The sequence below is a fragment of the Vigna umbellata genome, chromosome 1 (genome assembly GCF_029865625.1).
Source record: "Vigna umbellata cultivar VRB3 chromosome 1, Vumbellata_1.0, whole genome shotgun sequence".
NCBI lineage: Eukaryota > Viridiplantae > Streptophyta > Magnoliopsida > Fabales > Fabaceae > Vigna > Vigna umbellata.
The window spans coordinates 72,720,163-72,741,607 of record NC_142165.1 but is presented as its reverse complement, the minus strand read 5'-3'; the positions used below and the strand labels follow the sequence as shown (position 1 = coordinate 72,741,607).

Sequence of the window (21,445 nt, the reverse complement as noted above, 5' to 3'; positions counted from 1 at the left end):
AATATTAAGAAAAATATGAAAAAGAGAAAAATATCTAAAAGAATGTTCATAACTACTAACACTAATATTTCAAAACTCCCCACCATGTCTTCTTGCTCTTCTAAGTAGTTGTTATTGATTCATTATGCTTCTCTTGCACATCACCATCTGATGTTGGAAGGAAAGGGCTTGCACCATGAAGAGAAAAAACTGAATACGAAAACCCTTTAACTTGTTCAATCATTGCCCCTGGTCCCTTCAACTCCCCAAATCTTAAAATTGTACCATCCATATAGAATTAACCTGCAGAAAATAAGTATGGTCAAACATGTTATGTATCAATTCGAAATGGCACAGAAGCATTAGAGAATTTCAAATAGTTGTTACCCGTTACCAAAAAATACACCATATTAAGTACTTTTCTAATTATTAAGAGAAGAAAGACAATTAAATCATAAATATATAACTAGAAAGTAACATGAAGGAAGATTACTCACCTGTTCTAATTACTTTTCTTAATAATCATGTTCAAACACAAAAGGAAGATTACTCACCTGTAAACTTGCCACTCATAAGGTGACCCTTAATTGCAACCCTTCAACCAGTTCTTTGTTTCTACAAACAAGCAAGGAATTTTTAGTAATTAAATACAAATGCAACACAAAAAGATGACAATCCCAAAATATTAAAATTAATAGTTTATACATATAACTATAAAACAGAAGTTAACATGAATAACCCAAAATATTTTAGGCAAGCATAGACTAAAATGGTAATATTCAACTAATATTTATATTATCCTAGGTTTTCTAGAGCTAAATACTCAAATCAAAATTCTATATTATCAGTAAATGTTAAGTGCTGAAGGTAAAAGCTTTACCATCTCCAAAACATAAAGAAGCTCCATAACAGTAGCTTTGAATTGGCGAGACAACATTATGAAATCTGGATCTTGTTCCAGCTCTAGATTATAAAAATGGAAGCAACTAGTCTTCAAAGATAATGAATTATATTTTATCAATGGTTGATTCATCATGAAAGAATTATAAAATTCTTTTTTTCCAGGTTATCATAATGCTAAAATGCCATACTATTAAGCTGAAAACAACAACAAAATTCTTAATTCATTAAACTATGTCAACTATATGGATTACACCATTGGGTACAGTCAAAAAACAAATCCTTAGAGAATTATTCCCTGTGACATCCCTTTTAACAACTTCTTCCAATGTTCTTCATGGTCCTCTACCCTCTTCCTCCAAAGAGACAAAATACCAAGTAATGGGTATTCCCTGTGCATGCACTCACACTCCTCTCCATCCATCACAGTGCACCTAATTTGGAGGGGACATCCGCAAAGGTAAAAGGAAAAGGTTAATATTAACCAATATAGTCTTTTGAGCATAACAGAGTAACCTTAATTAGTTAACAAGATTTAGCTACTTACCCAACTTCCACTATCTGAAGATCCCAAACTTTCTTGCATATGCCACAATAATGCTTTGATTTTGTTAACTGAAAAACAAAGTGATTTTAGAGACTGGAAAAAAATTCTAAACAAGTCCAGAACTTGAATTATGATGTTTTAGTTCCAGAACTAAATACAATCTATGAGAAGAAAATGATATACAAACTCTTTTATGTTCTACATAGGAATTGGCCCCCGACCCTTAAATCCTTTTTCTTCTTTAACATCTTATAAGGAATGTTCAACCCACAAGCTTCACAAGGCCACATCTCTTTCTTCTCAAATAAATCCTGCAATGGAATTCAAATAAATGAACCATTGAACTTTGGCAGAATTCGTTATTTATAGAGTAGTAATTACACAATCAAAGCTTACAGAAAAAGCATGCCAAGTCCATTTTGGGACTACAAATGAGAAAAAACTAACAGTGCTAGAGCCAATTTTCAGTGGAAAAATAAGTACTCTGAATTTACAGAAAAAGCATGATAAGTACAAATTTCAATTCTAAGTTTAAAATGTGAGAGTATACCTTTGTTGCTACTTCTACTAGATTACATAAAATTGCAAAGTGGTTTTGAATCAACATTAAAATCATCTTTTTCTAAATAAAATATCCACAAATTCTAAGTTAGGCCAAAAACTATCTTAATCCCAAAGCTTGTCACAGCTTAGTTAGAAATTGTTTGGGTTCTTGATCCCGAGGTATCAGAATTTTCAAACTATCTGAGAACTTTGCTTAACAATGAAATGTGCACATGTGACTGCCAAATTGTGAGATAACATCAACAAACTTTGCTTAACAATGAAACTTTGCTTGATGAAATTCCAACCTTGGTTATTTTCTGATAAATCATGCTTAAAATCATATTAAAAAGTCATGCTTAAAATCATACCAGATTGCTTGATGAAATCTGGAAACACCATTCCAAATTGTTTCATGGAAGTAGCTCATCCCTGGTCTCATCTCATCTTGTGGTCTTAGGGGGGTCCTCTTGATTTCATCTGTACGGAAGGCAGCTTGAATCTGCACAACATAGACAAAAGTAACAAAAGAAAATTGTCAACAATGTCATTGACTCAACGAAGCCTTTGTTTCTTTTCACCTTGAACATTTCTTCTTCTGCAGAATAAACTCCAAACAAAGGCGTGGTTAATGCAGTTTGCTAAACCAACAAAGATAATCCTAGTGTTTTGATACTTACTTCCCTTAGCAAGGCATCATCAAGCTCCTGCTTATCATCAGGAGTTATGTCTTTGGCATAAAATTTAGACAGAATTCCTTATCCTACAATGCAGATCAAAACCAGAAAGCTCAATTTTGGTGTCCTGAACCAACTTAAACAAAGAAAGTATAAAATTGAATAATGAAGCTGAAAAACACTATACTTTTGTAACAAACCTTGCGTGCTTTTGATGCAAAGATCTACGAATTCATTGAGTAGGATGAGTAGTAAGAACCAGATCAACAGTCTGGTTTTTCAGTGCATCAAAAACTTCCCGAGGAGACTTCTTCAAGCCAAATACAAGTTTCTTGAGAGTTTCTTCAATGTTTGATTCTGTAGTTGCATTGTTCTCATCTGCAAAATGTCCTTTCTTCACCTTTTTCCTTCGACGACGAGAAATCTGGACCTCATCAGCCAAGTTGGCCAAGTTAAGCATGTGGGAAAAGGACATGGCAACAACAATAGAGTCCCCTGCATCCAAACTAGTTATCATATTTCCAAATTCTTCCAGTTTCTTAGGGTCACGCTTTTCTTCATACTCAGCTGAAATTTCGTACACTTCTTGAACCTGCACAAAAACATTTACATAAATGTCGAAGAGAAGAGAAAGAACATAAATTCCGGAATATTTTCTGATAAATCACTATAGCCTTCTCCATCGAATCCACCGATTACATCCTCATTTTTGCACCATTTCACCGATTCAGCCGTTGAATCTTCCTTTTCCACCGAACACGTGACCTAATTCGCATTTCTCACCCAACAATCTTTCTATTTTTCACTCCTCTCCGAACCCTTCCCGCTCCTGGAGTATTATCACGAACCTAGGGTGGATGAAGGTACTCTCTCAGCGTCGAACTACGACTCCGAAACGAACGATGAAGGTGATTGCTTCATCAACGAAGGACAACGACATTGCTGTGTTATTATGCGACGACAGTTCGAGAGAGAAAGGGGGAAGAAGCAAGGGTTCGAGAGAGGGACAGCGACAGTGAAGAGGGCTCGGGAGAGGGACAGCGAGGCGAATAGGGCTTGAGAGAGGGACAATGAGAGCAAAGAGGGCTCCAGAGAGAGATGTGAAATCGTGAGGGTTTGAGAGAGAGATCAAATAGGGTTCGAGGGATAGAGAGAAGATCAGGGGTTTTGAGAAGAATAGGGTTCGAGGAAGAGAGAAAAGCTAGAGGGTTTTGAGAAGAATAGGCTTTGAGGTTCGGTTGGCTTCATTTTAATCAGAATTTTTTTAAGTAAATCATTTTTCCGTATGTAACATTGGTAGCTAAAACGTGGATAGAGTTACGTACAAATAATTGGAACTATATACGGATCTATCCTTAGATAACTTTTTCACCATCACGCGTCAACATTATATACGACTTTTATATACGGATTTGTCGTATGTAAAAATCCGTATATAATATCCGTATATAATTTTCTTTTTAAAATCCGTATATAATATCCGTATGTAATATATATATTATATACGGATTATAATCCGTATGTAATAGCCATATTTCTTGTAGTGCATGGAGATCAACCTTGTCCTCAAGGTTGAAGTTGGGATGCTCAATTTGCAATGTACGCACATCTTCCCAAGTAGCTTTGGAGATATCGAATCCTTCCCATTGGATCAGTACTTGAGGTATATGTTGATTTACGCGTAAGATGACTCTGAATTGTAACACCTTAAGCGATTGAATGAAAGGGCCACATTCATTAGTGAGAAAAGGCAAGGGCAAATATGGTTGTTGATTTTCTCCTTTGAATGGTTTCAATAAGGACACATGGAAAACTGGGTGGATCTTTGTTGTAGGAGGCAATGATAATTTGTGAGCAACAAGTCTAATTCATTGCATTACTAGGAAGAGACCAAAATAACGAAGGCCAAGTTTTTGTTTTTGTGAAGGGCTACTGAATGTTGCCGATATGGTTGGACTTTCACAAGCACAAGGTCTCCCACTTGGAACTCCACATGAACTCGTTCATGGTTCGCATATTTCTTCATTAGATTTTGTGCTTTCGCCAAATTCTAGTTGAGACATAGTAGTTTTTAATCACGATACAACAACAATTCCTATAAAGAAGGGGGTTATGTAGCATCCTTCACATAATTGGGAAGAGTAAGGGAGTCTCTCCCATAAACTGCTTTGAAGGGTGTCATGACAATGCTAATTTGGAAGAAAGTATTATACAGTATTCTACCCATGAAAATCTTACTCTAGCCTTTCGGGTCATCAATTGTGAAACATCTTAAATACATTTCCAAGCATCGATTAAGAGCTTCAGATTGACCATCAAATTGAGGATGGTAGGCATACTCATCCCTAAGCTAGTTCTACTGAGTTTACAAAGTTGTTGCGAAAATTTACTTGTAAAGACTTTGTCACGATTTGAAATTATTGATTTTGGTATCCCATGCAACTTCACCATGGATCACATGAAAACTTCAGCTACTTGCTTGCTTGAATAATCTACCTTAAGTGTGCAAAAATGTACATACTTAGAGAGACGGTCAATGACAACCATAATCACGGAGAAACCATAAGATGGGGGAAGGCCAACAATAAAATCCATGGTCAAGTCTTCCCAAATGTGGTGAGGGATAAGGAGGGGCTGTAAGAGTCCCGTGGGCAAAGTAGTGGAAGATTTGACTTGTTGGCATATCAAACATTGTTGTACATAAGATTTAATATCATTGTGCATACCCTGCTAGTAAAATTGAGAAGAAACACTTGTCAAGGTGCGCGCAATACCCAAGTGGCCGCCTATAGGAGAGCTATGGAACTCTTGTAAGATATTTTTAATCAAGGGATGTTGAGATGGTACCACAAGTCTATTTTGAGCTAGTACCATAAGTTTGTTCTTCCATAACAACAATTGATTATGAATGGAATAATGAGGACTTGGGGGGTTGCCAGCATTGAAGTCTGATAATATCAAAGAGTTGTGAATTTGAAGCAACTGCATCATGTGAGTTTATGATGAGATCCCACTTAGGTTGAGAAAAAGCCATGAAATAGGATCCAGATAAAGCATATGCAACTAGCTTCTCCGTGCCAAGCTTATACTCAATGGTAAAATATACCTTAATAACTTATGTAGCCAAGCTTGTTGCTCTAGAGTATGAATGACTTGTTCCATGAGACATTTTAAGCTTTTCTGATCGGTGCGTATGACGAACTTATGGCCAAGTATGTAGTGTCGGAATTTCGCTATAGCCTCGGTGACTACATGGAATTCTTGTGTATAGGCATATTGCTTCTACATGTGTGGTGACAATTTCTTGGATTAGAAAGCAATTGGGTGTTGGGATTGACTACTAATGACACTGATGTCTGTCCTTAATGCATCAGTTTCCAATATGAATGGATTGGAGAAGTTCGGCAATGCCAACACAGAGCCTTGGTGATGGCTGTCTTGAGGTTATCAAAAGCAAGATTGGCTTGAGAATCCCAATGGAAATTAGACTTTTTAAGCAAATTGGTTAAGGGAGCTGCGATGGAAGCATATCCCTTTATAAATCAATGATAGTATCCATTCAATTCCAAAAATCCTCGTAACTGCTTCACCGTTGTTGGGATTTACCAATCCAAAATTTCCTTCACCTTATTGTGGTCCATCGAGACACCTTACTCGAGACAATATGACCAAAGTATTCCACCTCTTGTATACCAAAATGACACTTGGACAATTTGGCAAATAACTGGTGTTGTTGTAAAATTCGAAGTACAACTTCCAAGTGGTGTAAATGAAGTGGCCAAGATACAATATAGATCAATATATCATAAAAAAAAACTAACACTGATTTTCTCAACAAGCCTTGAAAAATTGGATTCATTAAGCTTTGGAAGGTAACGAGGGCATTGGTGAGCCTAAAGGGCATAACTAACCAGTCGTAATGGCCTTGATGAGTTCGAAAAGTTGTTTTGAATCTATCCTCTTGTGCCACCAAAATTTGATGATATCCTGAGCAAATATCAAGCTTGGAAAAATATTAAGTGCCCCTCAATTCATCAAGTAATTCATCAACCGTAGGGATGGGAAAGTTGTTCTTAACGGTGATGGTGTTTAGAGCCTTATGATCGGTACAAAACCGTCATGTACCATCTCTTTTCTTGACTAAGAGTATTGGTGAAGAGAATAGGTTGTTGTTAGGAGAAATGATGCCTTCATTCAACATCTCAGCATTCATGTGCTCAATCAACGCCTTATGGCTAGGTGGATACCGATACGGCCAAACTTTCACAGGATTAGTACTTGGCAACAAGGGAATCCGGTGATTATGAGACCAATCAGGTGGTAAGCTCGAAGGTTTGTCGAAAACAAATATGTAATTATATAGGAGAAGGGATAGATCCAATTGTAAGTCAGTAGGGAAGTCAACCCTTGGATCCTTTGGCATCTCAAGAACTTGAAGTTGTAAAGTATATCATTCAATAATAGGATGTGTGTGAAACATTCTCCGTATATGATGGAATTGTGCTGGGGTTGGAGTCAAGATTTATCACCATGGAGAGTAACAAATTCACCATTTAAGTAAAATTTCAGAGTCAAAACACGACAATCTGAAATATGAGGGCCTAGTGTCGCCATCCAGGATGCGCCCAAAACCAAATTTGCTCCAGAAACCAATAATAAATAGATTGGAAGAGTGAATGTATGGCCTTGTACTGCCACCTTGAGTTATCTGATCAGGCCTTCCACTATCAAGGAGTTTTCATTTCCCACCATAATAGGAAAGCTAGAGATGGGTTCCACCAGTAATTTCAAGTAATTTGTAAGACGAGGTTGTAGAAAGTTATCGGAACTGTCATTGTCTAACAAAATATGAACAAGAATACCTAGAATAGAGCCTTGGAACCACATGCATAACCACGCCGTGAGAGCCTTTAAAAGTGTTAAAGGAGAGATGATGGTCCAAAAGTCCTCATCCTCCTCATATTACAGCAAAAGGTACTGTTTATTCAGACATCTATGGTTAAGGGTGAATTTGTCATCGCAAGTATAGCATAACCCTTTCTCTCTACGACTTTGCATTTCAGTTGGTGTGATGTTTTTAAAAGTGGGTGGTTTGAAAGGTTGACTAAATGGTTTCATGTTCAGTGGGGGGGGGGTAATAGGGGTGATAAGGCATTTGGTTTCAATTGTTGGCTTGTAATTGGTTTTGTGTTGGAGGGTTTAGGATAGTTAGAGGAAAATTAAGGTTTCGGTTGAGGAATGTATTTTTCTTCAAAAAGTTTGGCTAAGGACACAACTTTAAGAATATAATTAGGTGAATGAGTCAACACATCTCTTCTTATTTCAAGTTTGAGGCCACTCAAGAAATAATCCAATATGGCGTCGATTGTAGGTCCTGTAACACGATTAGCCAAAGCAATGAACTCTACATAATAATCACTTACAAATCCCAGTTGTGATAGTTTTTAAATAGAGTAGAGCATGGGCATGCATAAGGAGAAGGACCAGGTTTGAGTTCTAATACCTTAGTAAAAGCTTCCCAAGATTGGAAGGGGTTGTTTTTTTGCATCATCTGAAACCAGGGTACAACATCCTTCTCTAAATGGATCGCAACAATAGTGAACTGTTGGAGCTCAGGAATGGAGTAATACTCAAAAAATTGTTCAGCGTTAAAATTCACTGCAAAACATTTGTACCATCAAATTTAGGAAACTCAAGCTTAATATTCGTAACCTAAAATGACGGGTTGCTTCTAGAGTTCGAACCACCAGGATTATATTTCTTGGAAACGTCCTCGAGTTCCAACTTAAGCTTCTCAAAACGTTCAGTATAATGGAGGTCACGTTTCTCCATGAGGTTGAGGATTTTCTTCATGTTGGCGTCAAGTTCCTTAAGCTGTGTGTTTTCGGCCATGTGGTAATGAAAGCACCAAAATGTAATGAACTCTGGTAACAATACAATAATAAGGAAATAGATGGAAGAAGAAAACTTTATATTGTCATATGGAATATGAAATCTCTCATATAAATGGAAATGATAAACTCAAAAGCTAACAGTGTAAAATAATAGAATTGGCAGAGGAATATCCCAAAAGGGCCAAGAGAGAGAAAGGGACAATTCAAATCCTACACACCCTTCTCATGTAGCAATATATTTTCTTATACTCACGTAGTGCTCCACACAAAATCTTTCAGTGTGGAATTGGCTATTCTTTTCCTGACACTTTTGCGATTGCTCTTGTTTTCCTCCTTCTTTGCCATGTGTCTATTGGGTCCCACGTCCCCCACCTACTCACTACTCGTACCATTCATAACATCATCCTCCACCTTTCTCCTTCAATAACCAACACCATCACCACAGATCACAATCACCACTGTATAAGCTCTCGACTCTTAACTCAGGAAACAATCAAACAGTGAAAGTGAAGAAAATGTTACTGTAAAGAAAGTGAAAAAATGGAAGAGGAAAGGAGGTGCATGTAGGGTTTATACAATCAAAGGGGATTTAGGGTTGTTGGTTGTTAGGAAATTATTAACTCATCGTTAAATTTGTTTTGACTTTAATAAATGAAAGACAAATATGTAAAATAAAAGGTGTAGGATAAAATAGACGAGGGGCAGAAAACAACTTTCAGAAAACTTTTATGATTCAATTATTTTACTAACCAAACTAACAACTAACATTTCTCATTAAAAATATTTTTTATAGTAGGAAATTATTTGAGAGTTACTAAAAATCGAGGGTACTAAACATAATACTTTCGTGTATATGAACATACGTTTTCGTGTATGATCTCCAAGGTACTAAAACGTAATTTTCTTCTTTTCTGGATTGTCTACCTTGAAAACAAAACCATAATACTTTCGAATTGTTTAATTGAAAAGGGGAAGATGATGTTTAGGTAGGATTCTAAAAAATTTCTAGAAATTTTGTTTAAAAAAATGTTAGCCCATAAAATAAATCTTAATATATAAATTTTAATATATAAATGAATATAAATATCTTATAAAAATGTTCAATTAAATTTAAAGTTTATTAGAATGAATTGAAACCTGAAATCTATATGTAGTATCATAGTTACTTATTTTAATAAGATTTCTTATTTTTAGATATATTGATTTTATAGAATTAAATTAGATTTAAAACTAATTGTTGTTAAAAACTTGTTTCAATAACTTTATTTAAAAAATCTTGTTTAATAAAATTTATTTCGAAAGGTTTCGTAATAAAGAAAACATATCACAAAAATTAAAATGGTCATTTCAAAAATTATAGAACAGCAATTAATAATTGTGGGTGCAGCGAGGAAAAGCCTGACACGTATTACTATTCATAAACAATGTGCAGAAAGATCTGGATCACTCTTAATTTTGGGACAATTAAATGCTCTGTAATTAAGTTTCACACACCACCATTTATTCAATGTGGTTCTGTACGTACCTACATTTTAATACTTGAAAAAAAATTATATTCATTTGACATAATTTTTTATTTTTTTACTTTTTTACAAAATTTTATTTTTTTATAATTATTTTATTTTTATAATGTGTGTCACCAAGAATAAAAAGTGGGTTAGCATGGCCTTTGGTAAAGTTATAACATACTTGAGTGGTTGTCTTCCAAGCATGGTAAATGATGATCACTTTTTTGTAGTTTCATGTATTGAAGCTTACTTACATTGACCACATGCAAATTTTTTAAATTGGTATTGAAATTGCTTTCCTAGAAAGGTGTTGATTATTATATAATTAACATTTTAATAAGCATTGTTACTAGTGTAAATGTAAGAGCCTGAATATAATTTTTAGTATGGTATTTAAGATAGTTTTATTAAGGAATCTTTAAGGTAGTTGTTTAGAATTTAAGCAAATTTACTATGCATAATGAATTGAAGTGCATAATTATGAAAAAATATTTACACTTTCAACACATATATTTATTCTATAATTAAATGTTCACTAATTTCATAAATTAATTCACATGTTTGTCAATATGTGTATTATTTATTTATAATTAAATATTCATTAATTTGATGAATTAGTTCACAATTTGTCATTTGTCAATTTACTTGCCTTTTGAAATTTTGGCTAAGCTGAATAATTCTTCCAAAGATATAAAACTATTATGCATGATGCTTAGTCACTTTGTTCTATCTATATTGTAAGGAGTTATTATTAAAAGGAGTTATCATGGTTGTGTTGATAATGTGGCTGCTGGTGAAGTTTTCAAATAAAAACTAGAATGTTCCCATTACAGAGTGTATGTTGTGAGAGACTCATTGTGGTGTTCGTCTTCGTTTTCCTTCACAAAGTTTTCCAAGTCTGAGTCTCAATGCTGGCTAAAGCGTGGTGTCAGTGTTGGATGAAAAAGCCTCAGCTTCTCTCCTTTCTCAGACCCATAACAACTGTTCCACACACGTTTCTTCCCACTGATTATGTCTACCTAAAGAACCGCGAACTCCACGCTCTCATAAAACGCAGGGACCTCAAGGCTGCACTTTCACTGTTCCACAACATTCCATTGCGTGACACTGTCACCTACAACTTGATAATTTCCGGGTTCCGCGAGCAACCGGAACACGCTCTTCGTTTCTACGCTGAAATGGGTTCGCATGGAATAGGAGAAAGCTCGACCACCTTCTCCTCTGTTGTAGCGGTTTGCACCAAGGCCGCTTTTTTCAGAGAGGGTGTTCAGGTGCATTGCAGGGTGGTCAAGCTCGGATTTGCATGCAACGTGTTCGTTGGTGGTGCACTTGTTGGGTTTTACATGCGTATGGGGCTATGTGGGGTGGCACTGGAATTGTTTGATGAGTTGCCGGAACGAAATTTAGCTGTCTGGAATGTGTTGCTGCGTGGGTTGTGTGAGCTGGTTCGTGTGAAAGTAGAAGACTTGTTGGGGTTTTACTCTCGGATGCGTTTTGAAGGTGTGGAGCCAAATGGGGTTACGTTTTGTTATTTGCTTTGGGAGTGTGGTAATCAGAGACGGTTGCATGAAGGAAAGACGATTCATGGGTGCATTTGGAAGGTGGGTTTGGTGGAATCGAACGTTTTTGTTGCCAATGCTTTGGTGGATTTTTACTCTGCGTGTGGGTGTTTGGTTGGTGCAAGGAAGTGTTTTGAAGCCATAGAAAACGAGAATGTTATTTCGTGGAACTCGTTGGTTTATGTTTATGCTGAAAACAGTTTGTTGTGTGAGGCTTTTGAGGTGTTTAGTATCATGCAGTTATGGGGGCGAAAGCCATCAATTCGTTCATTGGTGGGTTTTTTGAATTTATGCAGTAGAAGTGGAGAGCTTTGTTTTGGGAAGCAGGTACATTGTCTTGTAATGAAGATGGGTTTTGATGAAGGGAGTGAGCATGTTCAGTCTGCTTTGATTGATATGTATGGAAAGTGCAGAGACATTGAGGGTTCTATGGCTGTATTTGAATGCCTTCCGAAGAGAACTTTGGAGTGTTTCAACTCATTGATGACCTCTTTGTCTCATTCTGAAGCCGTCGAGGACATGGTTGAATTGCTTCGTTTAATGGTCGATGAGGGTCTTGTGCCGGATGAAGTAACCATATCAACCACACTGAAGGCATTGTCAGTGTCTGCTTTATCAAGTTTTACGGGTTTCCAGTCACTGCATTGTTATGCATTAAAATCTGGACTTGGAGGAGATGCTGCAGTTGCCTGTTCCCTCATGGATGCATATTCAAGATGCGGGCATGTGGATCTTTCTCATCGAATTTTCGAGAGTCTTCCTTCTCCAAGTGCTATTTGCTTGACCTCCATGATCAATGCGTATGCTCGAAATGGAATGGGAAAGGAAGGAATTGCAGTGCTTCAGGCTATGATTGAGAGGGGACTAAAGCCAGATAAAGTTACCTTCTTATGTGCTCTAAGTGGTTGTAACCACACAGGACTAGTTGAGGAAGGAAGGGTAGTTTTTGAGTCGATGAAATCTCTTCATGGGGTCGATCCAGATCGCCGCCATTTTTCTTGCATGGTGGATCTTTTATGCCGCGCAGGACTTCTCTATGAAGCTGAGGAGTTGCTTCTACAGGCACCAGGAAAAAGAGACTGCTTTATGTGGAGCTCTTTGCTTAGAAGTTCCAGGGTCCACAAGAATGAAGAGGTTGGAACAAGAGCAGCACAAGTCTTACTTGAGCTAGATCCAGATGATCCTGCAGTGTGGTTGCAGGTTTCTAATTTTTATGCTGAAATAGGGAAATTTGACGAAGCAAGGCAAATCAGAGAAGTTGCTCTAGCAAGGAAGATGTCTAGGGAGATTGGTCATAGTTTAATTGAGATAAGACAGTGACAGGAAAATAGCGTTCCTGAATTGATGAAGCATTTGGCACATTATTCACACACGATAAGACAATCATGTCAATTTGCTGAACTGATGGAGATGTTTCCTGGGATAGTAAGGTCTTGTCTATTTGGGAAATCCTACAATCTAAGGGAAAGGTTTCCTTTGGGAGGAGTTCTTGGTGTGAGCATGCCAAATAAATGAAGGTCGGCATTTGCATTCCCATGTTTAGTGTAACTAACTGGCAGCTTCCAAAAATAGAAAAATATTTTCCCTCTTTCGTGTACCGCATGTTACTATGCCTTTATACTAGAGCAATTTGAGACAGTGGAATATGCAAAATAGAATCTTAGATTATATGTCATTCACTTCTCTTTCAGGGCGGCAAAGTGGGATAGTGCAACGGTGAATATTACTTGTGGCTTTTGTAATTGGTTGATGAGTAAAGCAAAATACTACAAAAATATTTTTCCTTGTACTTTAAGTGTGGGCATGTAGAAATTGTTGCACGTTCATCCACTTTCAAGCCAAGCCATAAAGCCCCTCCAAATCCTTCATTTTTCAGAGCTAATCTACGCGTATAAATTATAACCAAAGTATTCATTCGCATTAATCAAATCAACCAATCCTTGCAATACAACCAACAGGAGCAAAACATGGACAAATTTTTCCTTGTTTCTTTACTCGCTTTGCTCATTGCAGCTCATGGAGTTGCAGGAAGCATGACGTGTGGCAGCATTGGCATGCTTGAAGAACTTAAAAGCTTGGAGTCCTTTGACATAGAAGAAGAAACTGAGGTAGAAGAACTTTCTGACATCCCTTCATGGAGAAGCGAGCATGGTGGTAAAGTTCTTGTTAATATTGATAGCTTTGGTGCTGCTGGTGATGGAGAATCTGATGATACTGAGGTAACTTCTTTCATTACAGTTGTTGAAATATTTATTGTATACCAGGTCTTGCAAATGCATATCACTATTTTTTACTCTTCTGTTTTGCTCAAGAAGCACTTTCATTCATTTGACAACGTTGAACAGAGACAAATTGTTTTGTTGAGCTAATCAATCAGGTCAGGCATTATCGCAGACCAGACTAATCATTCTGTAATTATGTTTTGTCCATTGCTTTTCATGATTATCAGGCTTTGCAAAAAGCATGGGGAGTTGCATGCTCTACACCAAAATCTGTTTTGTTAATTCCTCAAGATCGCCGTTACCTAGTCAATGCAACAAAATTCAGAGGGCCTTGTGCAGACAAGCTCACCATCCAGGTAATCAAACACAAATATATTATAGATTTAACAATTGTCCTGTGATTATTGATGTAGTATCTGCATTTCCAGATTGACGGTACATTGGTTGCCCCAGATGAGCCTAAGAACTGGGATCCAAAACTTCCACGGGTTTGGCTTGATTTTTCCAAATTGGATAAAGCTGTTTTCCAAGGTTCTGGAGTTATTGATGGCTCAGGAAGTAAATGGTGGGCAGCATCTTGCAAAAAGAACAAATCAAATGTAATTTTTTGCAAAACGTGGTCTTGTTTATTTTACAAGTTTATGAAACCTTAATGATAACTTTCTGATTTTCCTCCTGTGTTTTGCCACAGCCTTGCAAAGGTGCACCAACAGTAAGAACCGCTTTCTTAACCTTGCTTGTAATCTATTTTCAAAGAGAAGGTTTTGCAAGATGTGAAATCAAGTTCATAAAATAATAAAGTAGTTTAACAGTGAGGAGATCATTGCAGGCGTTTACGATTGATACAAGTACATCCATAAAGGTTAAAGGACTGACAATCCAGAATAGCCAACAGATGCATTTTACCATATCACGATGTGATTCGGTTAGAATTAATGGAGTTAAAGTGTCAGCACCTGGAGACAGTCCAAACACTGATGGAATTCATATTAGTGAATCAACAAATGTCATAATCCAAGACAGTAAAATTGGAACAGGTTCTGAACTCGGTGTTCTTCCTCATCTTAAAGTTCCGTTTTGCTGAACAATAGAAACAGTAGTGTGGTTTACCCTTAACAGACTTTGAAACAAAGAAACAAAGTAGCTAACTTGGAAAAGGAATTTTAAAGACACAGAAAAAGAATAAAGAAAAATGAAAAGTGAACTTTACTCTTGTCCTTAGATTTCTGCCATTTATATAAAAATTAAAAACGAAGGATACTGACCAGTTATGTTTTTGCGCTTTCATCATAATCGCACGTACTATATTCAGGGGATGATTGCATATCGATTGTCAATGCCAGCTCTAATATCAAAATGAAGAGAATTTATTGTGGACCAGGACATGGAATCAGGTATCATCTATTCTTCATGCCCCCATTTAATTTAAAATTACACGGCACTCTTTCTCTGCTACATTGAAGTTTATATAGTATGGTTGTATAGCATACCTTCATCCACAAAATTGTCATAACCTTTTAATGAACAAATGAACTTTCTCTATCTATCGTTTCACTTTTCCCTTGTCTCTTGGACAAGCGTGAGTTACATGAAACATACATGATGATTTCATTATTTCAATCGGTTACGTTAAATATTTTTCCTATTCTTTCTTTGATCAAATCAAAGTGTCTGGAACACTTTAATGAGTAAGGTAGTTTATACCTTTTTCTAACTCTTTCTTTGTTTTTCAGCATTGGAAGTCTTGGGAAAGACAACTCAACTGGCATCGTCACGAAAGTGATTTTGGATACAGCAGTTCTTAGGGAGACTACCAATGGTCTCAGGATTAAGACTTGGCAGGTAAGTAGTATTCTTAGGTATTTAGATGTCAAAATGAATTTTATTCATGACCTAATCTAGCTTATCACATGTTCTGGTAAAAAAAAAATTAATTTTTGTAAATGTAGCTCTAATTGTATGTAACTCATTTAATTCTCAGATTTAATCTATTTTGATTGTACTGTGTTAAATATATGAAATAAATAAAATATCATTTGGTTAACTTATCAATTCATTATGGATCGGAATAAATTACAAAATTTTTAACTCATAATTAGGTTAGACTAATCCACTTTTAGCCCAACACACAGTAACCAGTCCGTGTGAGCTTCACTCACTTTTAACACCCCTAATTTCATAATAAAATTGTTTTAATCTTTCAATAATATTTTAATTTTTCTCAAGATTTTTTTTATTATACATTATTATCCTTATTTTTCATGTAGATATTAATTAATTGTCCATTCTAATTATTTAAAATTTTGAATAAAAATTGCAAAGTAATTAACCTTTGATACTTATTTTCATTTTTTTTGTAATGTAACCGTAAACAAAGCTGATAATTATCAATTATTAGTTTAGTAATATTATTATAAATGGTATGTCAGTTCCATAAAATAATACATGTGTGTATATACGTGCTTCAACTTTTATAGAAATTTATCTGAATTTAAGGACAGTACGTAGTCAAATTTAGAGACCAGGATTCTAAATTTTTTAAACCTATTATTTGTATATTTATTATTATATCTTTTGGTGGTTGCCAAGGCAATATGAAAATTAATAAAATTAATAGTCTTATTTGATAAATAGTTTTATATTTTTATTTAATCAGAAATAATGGTTAATATAACTTTTAAAATAATTATCACAATTTTTTCTCTGAAATGTCTTCACTCGGCCAAAAGAACAATGGCAAAAAAGCCACCTAACTTCTTTCGGAATAAAAGGAGTTAAGGGAAAAGGGAAAACAATTGATAATTTGATCATGTGACCTTAGTATTGGTAAGAGATTCTGAAAAGGAAAGTCAGTACATGACCTACAAAACAATTGATATTTTTTTAGAATAAACATTAGATGCATGCAAATATATGCGGTGGGAAAAATCCCCCTGCATTTGGAAATTGTGGAAAATACTATATTGGAGAATGCTCACTGATGTTTTTCTTTATTTTGCTGCCACATAGGGAGGTTCTGGATACGTTCGAGGCGTGCGTTTTCAGAATGTGAGAGTTGAAAATGTGTCCAACCCCATTCTCATAGACCAATTTTACTGTGATTCACCATCCACTTGTCCCAACCAGGTTTCAAAGCTTTTTATTTATATGCCAAAATTACACATTTCATAGATTAATTAGACTAATCGTATCATTATGAAATGATAAGTCACAGTTATGAACTGTTTGTGCAGACATCAGCTGTGGAGATAAGCGAGGTGATGTACCAGAACATTAGTGGCACTACAATGAGTGCTAAGGCCATTAAATTTGACTGCAGTGACACAACCCCCTGCAGCAATCTAGTCCTTAGCAACGTTGACTTAGATAAACAAGATGGCACTGTTGAAACTTATTGTCACTCGGCTCAAGGCTTTCCCTATGGGGTGGTGCACCCTTCTGCCGATTGTCTCAGTTCCACCGACAAAATCTCTCAAGTTGCAGACTCAACTATGGAGGAGGATATTCCTCACACCGAACTATAAATTTCGTATCAACCTCTCTAAACATGCATTATACTGTAACCCTTTTATTCTTATAATTTTATGTCATATGGGGTACGTAAGAGGCTTGTTTTATGTCACGTAGCAGTAGTATATGTGGAGGAGGCTTGAGGTGAGATCATAGACAAATCAAGGGATGTACTGGTTATTAAATAATTAGACATTATAACAAAATTGATTCCTAAGAGACATCGAATTTATAATATTGATTGACATTTTATCTTAACAGTCTTGTGTTCCATAGTGATGTTTTATGTTCTCTTGTTTCAAATTTGTCACTACTCTGTATTAACATGAATTTCTTTTTTCTTGGTCCTTGGAGGAAGTAAATATTTATAAATAACCACTTCAACTAAAAAATTGTGAACCTTTCATAAATGGTAGTAAGTCACAGTCTTCTTCTTTAATTATAGACAACTTTGTCCTTTCTCTGATTTAAAGATGCCAAAACTAGTTTACTTTTATATGATTTTTTAGAATACGCTCTACGTGCTTCGTAACATAATTAATAACCCTTATATCACATCTATTATTATCAAATAGTAAGTGTACGGTACATACTCTTATACCCTTTTAGTTAATAAGTTAAATTATCCATAAACCATTCACTTGTATTGATTACTTTTGAGCTGATCATCCATCATTATTGAGTATCATTATTGAGTATCATCGTTGGATCAATTATTCTTGGATCAATGACTTTTGGATCAATCAGTTAGAGCCTAACATTTTTGGATCGATCAGTCTGACTAAACAATTACAGAAAAAAAAGTGTTAGATAAATATTTAGTCACAACGAACCAACCAACTAATACTAATTAAAATATAATTGAACTGTGATTAAAAATAATAAATAAAAATTTATAACAACTGGTCTAAAATTATTCATACATATATCTAATATCCTTATAAGAAGTCACTTACTTTAACATAAGAATATCTAACCTTTTTAATATTAGACAAACGAAAACTTCAAAAACCAAGAAACATAAATGACGAGGACAAAACTAGCCAGAAATTAACAGTACTAGACCCGGGCACCACCGAAACAATAAGAAACCCTGTGATGACTGGCATGGACAAAAATAATGTTCATATTCGATTTCCAGTCACTGCAAAACGACAAACACATGAATTCTGCAGAACAGTTTTTACATGCCTGCAAGTGCAAGGTGATGACAGTGTGGTCCAAAGATCATGCAAAACAATCGAATGGGACAAAAAAGATACTGAAACGGGAAAAAGGCAAAGACGAAATTATTTGTTCATTACTCTCCGTTATATGGCTTTATTGATTTCTTTGCCAAGGCTATAAGCAAAAAGGCCAAGGGGTGCCGTCCTCGAAATAAAGTTGATTCTTTCAGTTGGTTCTCATAGACAATGGCATATCTATGATAGCAAAATGATGATACTAATAGAATGTGTTGTTGGTAGTGCTTCAAAACTTCAACTTTTTAAAGTCCCATGTTGTCCCAAAGAAAGTTCTTTTTGTTTTTTGTTTGATAACAAAAGATGTCCCTTGACATTCTTTTGTAATGTAAACCATTTCCATGGTATGGGCCATTTTTTATTGTGCAGGCTCTCGAAGGATATATTAATTTATTTTTTAAGAGTCTTATTCTTTTATGACAGAATTTCTTCTTTTTTTTTTTACTTTGATTTAGTGTCTTAAATTTTATGTGATTAAATTCATAATTTTGAACATGACTTTACAATGGAGATGAGACTAAGAAATTACCTTGTGTACGTTAAAATTTTATGATTGTGTTTATGTAAAATGATTGATTAGTTTATATGAATTACATTAAAAGCATTTGGTATAAAGTAGTGTATTTTTCATCAACAAATAAAATCGACTTAACCATAATTGTAGTAAATAAAAAATGTGATAGCAATTGTGTAATATGTGAGGAAGATATTATATCAAATTTACAACATTCTTTGTATTAATATGTCAGAACATAAAATCAATGGAATTTTATTTTAATTCAGATTTTGTATCGGTTGGTACAAACGATCGATATAATATATTTTTAAAACCCCAAAAATTACATGGGGCGCCTTAATTTTGTTTTTGCAGCTCACTTGTCTTGTTTTATATTCGAAATTGCAATTTTCTTTCTCTTAAGTTTTTTTTCTTTAGAAAATAAAGGAAAATAATTTAGTATAGTTTAATCATACAAGGCTTACATATTAAATACTCAACAAAAATATTGTTATTCAACGTTCATCTCAAGTTTATATCTACTAATATTTAACAAAAGTATTATTACTTGTATTTTTTCTAGTAAGATTTCCTTCCAATTTTTCATAATAGAATCGAAAATCTTTTCATATAATTTTTCTAAACAAAATTACAAACTATTTTCTACATACAAAAGATAAATTAGTTGATAGTTATAATATCCATGAATTATGTGTTAGTTATATATAAACATGGAAGGAGAGGAAAAGGGAGGTGAATTTTTGTAGATTAATTTTTAACTCTTTGTGAAAGAAAACCTTTGAAAGTGATAATGTTCTCCTAATTTTTGTTCTTTTCATTATATTCAATAAAAAATCTTTATTTTCTTTGTTTTTTAACTTTTAGTTCTTGACACAAACCTTTCAATGATACATGATTACTCAAGTCTTCAATATATCAAAGAACTTATTGAGTTGTCGTAACAACACTCAAATAACATATTATTTTTATAATAATTTATTAACTTTTACTTCTTATTAATTGTTTCTACTGGAACGGGACGAGAATGACTCCCTCGTAGTACTCTTGTCTAGACGAGCGTGCTCTTCCTCCGTGCTTGGGTGACCGATCGGTTTGAGGGAATGATCTATAAAAAACACTTTGCGCTTAAGTCAGAATTTTTCTCTGAAAGTGTAAAGTAATTCAATTATGAAAAATGTGTCTTTTACCTCGACATTAAACCTCTTTTTATAGAATTTACAAGAATCTGACCAATTAATTTACCTCTTAATGGTCATTAATGAGTGTCTTAACTAGTCATCAATAATAGTTACAGTATTGATTACACTTTAACTCTGTTCAACTGCTGTCTTGACCGAATGGTTATGAAATTTATTTTCGTATCCTGACCGTCCGATCCATTCTACACAGCCCATAGTCATACTCGATCGGTGAGGTGTACCCCTGTAGTAACATTAATCAATGTGAGATTTTGGTAACTAACTACTTTAGAACCAGCATATCCTTCTTTCACCAAAAGTTAAACATATAAAGAGATAACAACTTGGTATTGAAGTTTTATCATTAAATTTGGCATTATCCCTTCTTTTCATGCTTTGAATCGAATGACTAACATACTATCAATAGATTCACTTGAACCACTCTTCTCATCGGTGGCCTGAATGGACTCATTGATGGCAACAATGTTTTATTTGTCAATCCTTATCACCTTGTATATCACACTTATTATCGACAATTTTGCATCATTGTTGTTGACAAATCACTAATACTCAAGGTGAAATTTGTCACCACACTATCCCAATCAAGTTGAACCCCACCACACATATCAAGAAAGTCGTTGCTCAAAAAGTGATCAACACTAACTTTTCTTTAAAATGTGTAATATGCAACACTTTCTCAACATACAAAATTGTTGTTGTCTTCCCTTAATTAGAACCTTAGCTTTAACATTATGTAATAGTAAGTTAATATCTTTTAGTAAAAGCACACTTAGAAATAAAGCATAAAGTAGTATTATTACTTAAATGCCTCTCAAGACCTAAATTCATGAATACTAAATAAAGATATTATTACTCAATATATACTTCAAGGCCTAATTCACGAATGTTGGAGTATTATTACTCAACATGCAATTTTTCTAGTCAAAACTACAAACTTCTCGCACAATTTTTTTGAACAAAGTTGTAAACTTTCTCATACAATTTTTTTGAACAAAACTACAACCCCTTTAATGACACACAATTATTTAAGTTCTCCATATATACTTAAGGATTATTGATTTATGATGATAAAATTGAAATCAACTATTCACCTATATAGTACTTACTTAGTTTTCCCTTCTTCACATCACTAAATATGGAGCTTTGGTG

General features: G+C 34.8%; 2 protein-coding genes and 1 pseudogene across 3 annotated transcripts; 2 read left to right on the top strand and 1 right to left on the bottom strand.

Annotated features, from left to right (window-relative positions):
• Nucleotides 1-1,078: 1,078 nt before the first annotated feature.
• LOC148206253 (phosphoenolpyruvate carboxylase-like) lies at nt 1,079-8,538 on the bottom strand (annotated as a pseudogene). The gene is made up of 8 exons (XR_015784474.1): nt 8,391-8,538; nt 8,150-8,304; nt 2,847-3,310; nt 2,650-2,732; nt 2,341-2,471; nt 1,614-1,737; nt 1,427-1,494; nt 1,079-1,313 (listed from the first exon to the last, which is right to left on the bottom strand). The product of XR_015784474.1 is annotated as a phosphoenolpyruvate carboxylase-like (transcript).
• A 2,309-nt stretch (nt 8,539-10,847) lies between these two features.
• LOC124821647 (PPR superfamily protein) lies at nt 10,848-12,927 on the top strand. The gene has a single exon (XM_047293563.2). It carries the CDS (start codon nt 10,957-10,959, stop codon nt 12,925-12,927), a length of 1,971 nt encoding a protein of 656 aa, XP_047149519.1. The 5' UTR covers nt 10,848-10,956.
• A 544-nt stretch (nt 12,928-13,471) lies between these two features.
• Nucleotides 13,472-17,597, top strand: LOC124821648 (Pectin lyase-like superfamily protein). Its single transcript, XM_047293564.2, has 9 exons — nt 13,472-13,826; nt 14,057-14,185; nt 14,258-14,428; nt 14,521-14,541; nt 14,659-14,866; nt 15,142-15,223; nt 15,563-15,671; nt 16,839-16,955; nt 17,063-17,597. The coding sequence occupies exons 1-9, from the start codon at nt 13,575-13,577 to the stop codon at nt 17,351-17,353; spliced, it is 1,380 nt and encodes a 459-aa protein (XP_047149520.2). The 5' UTR covers nt 13,472-13,574; the 3' UTR covers nt 17,354-17,597.
• Nucleotides 17,598-21,445: the final 3,848 nt, after the last annotated feature.

Bases quoted from the DNA above. Each gene is read 5' to 3' on its own strand.
- LOC124821647 (XM_047293563.2), top strand. From the start codon at position 10,957: ATGCTGGCTAAAGCGTGGTGTCAGTGTTGGATGAAAAAGCCTCAGCTT.
- LOC124821648 (XM_047293564.2), top strand. From the start codon at position 13,575: ATGGACAAATTTTTCCTTGTTTCTTTACTCGCTTTGCTCATTGCAGCT. The intron at 14,429-14,520 runs GTAATTTTTTGC...GTTTTGCCACAG, and splicing joins GCAAAAAGAACAAATCAAAT to CCTTGCAAAGGTGCACCAAC. The intron at 16,956-17,062 runs GTTTCAAAGCTT...CTGTTTGTGCAG, and splicing joins CATCCACTTGTCCCAACCAG to ACATCAGCTGTGGAGATAAG.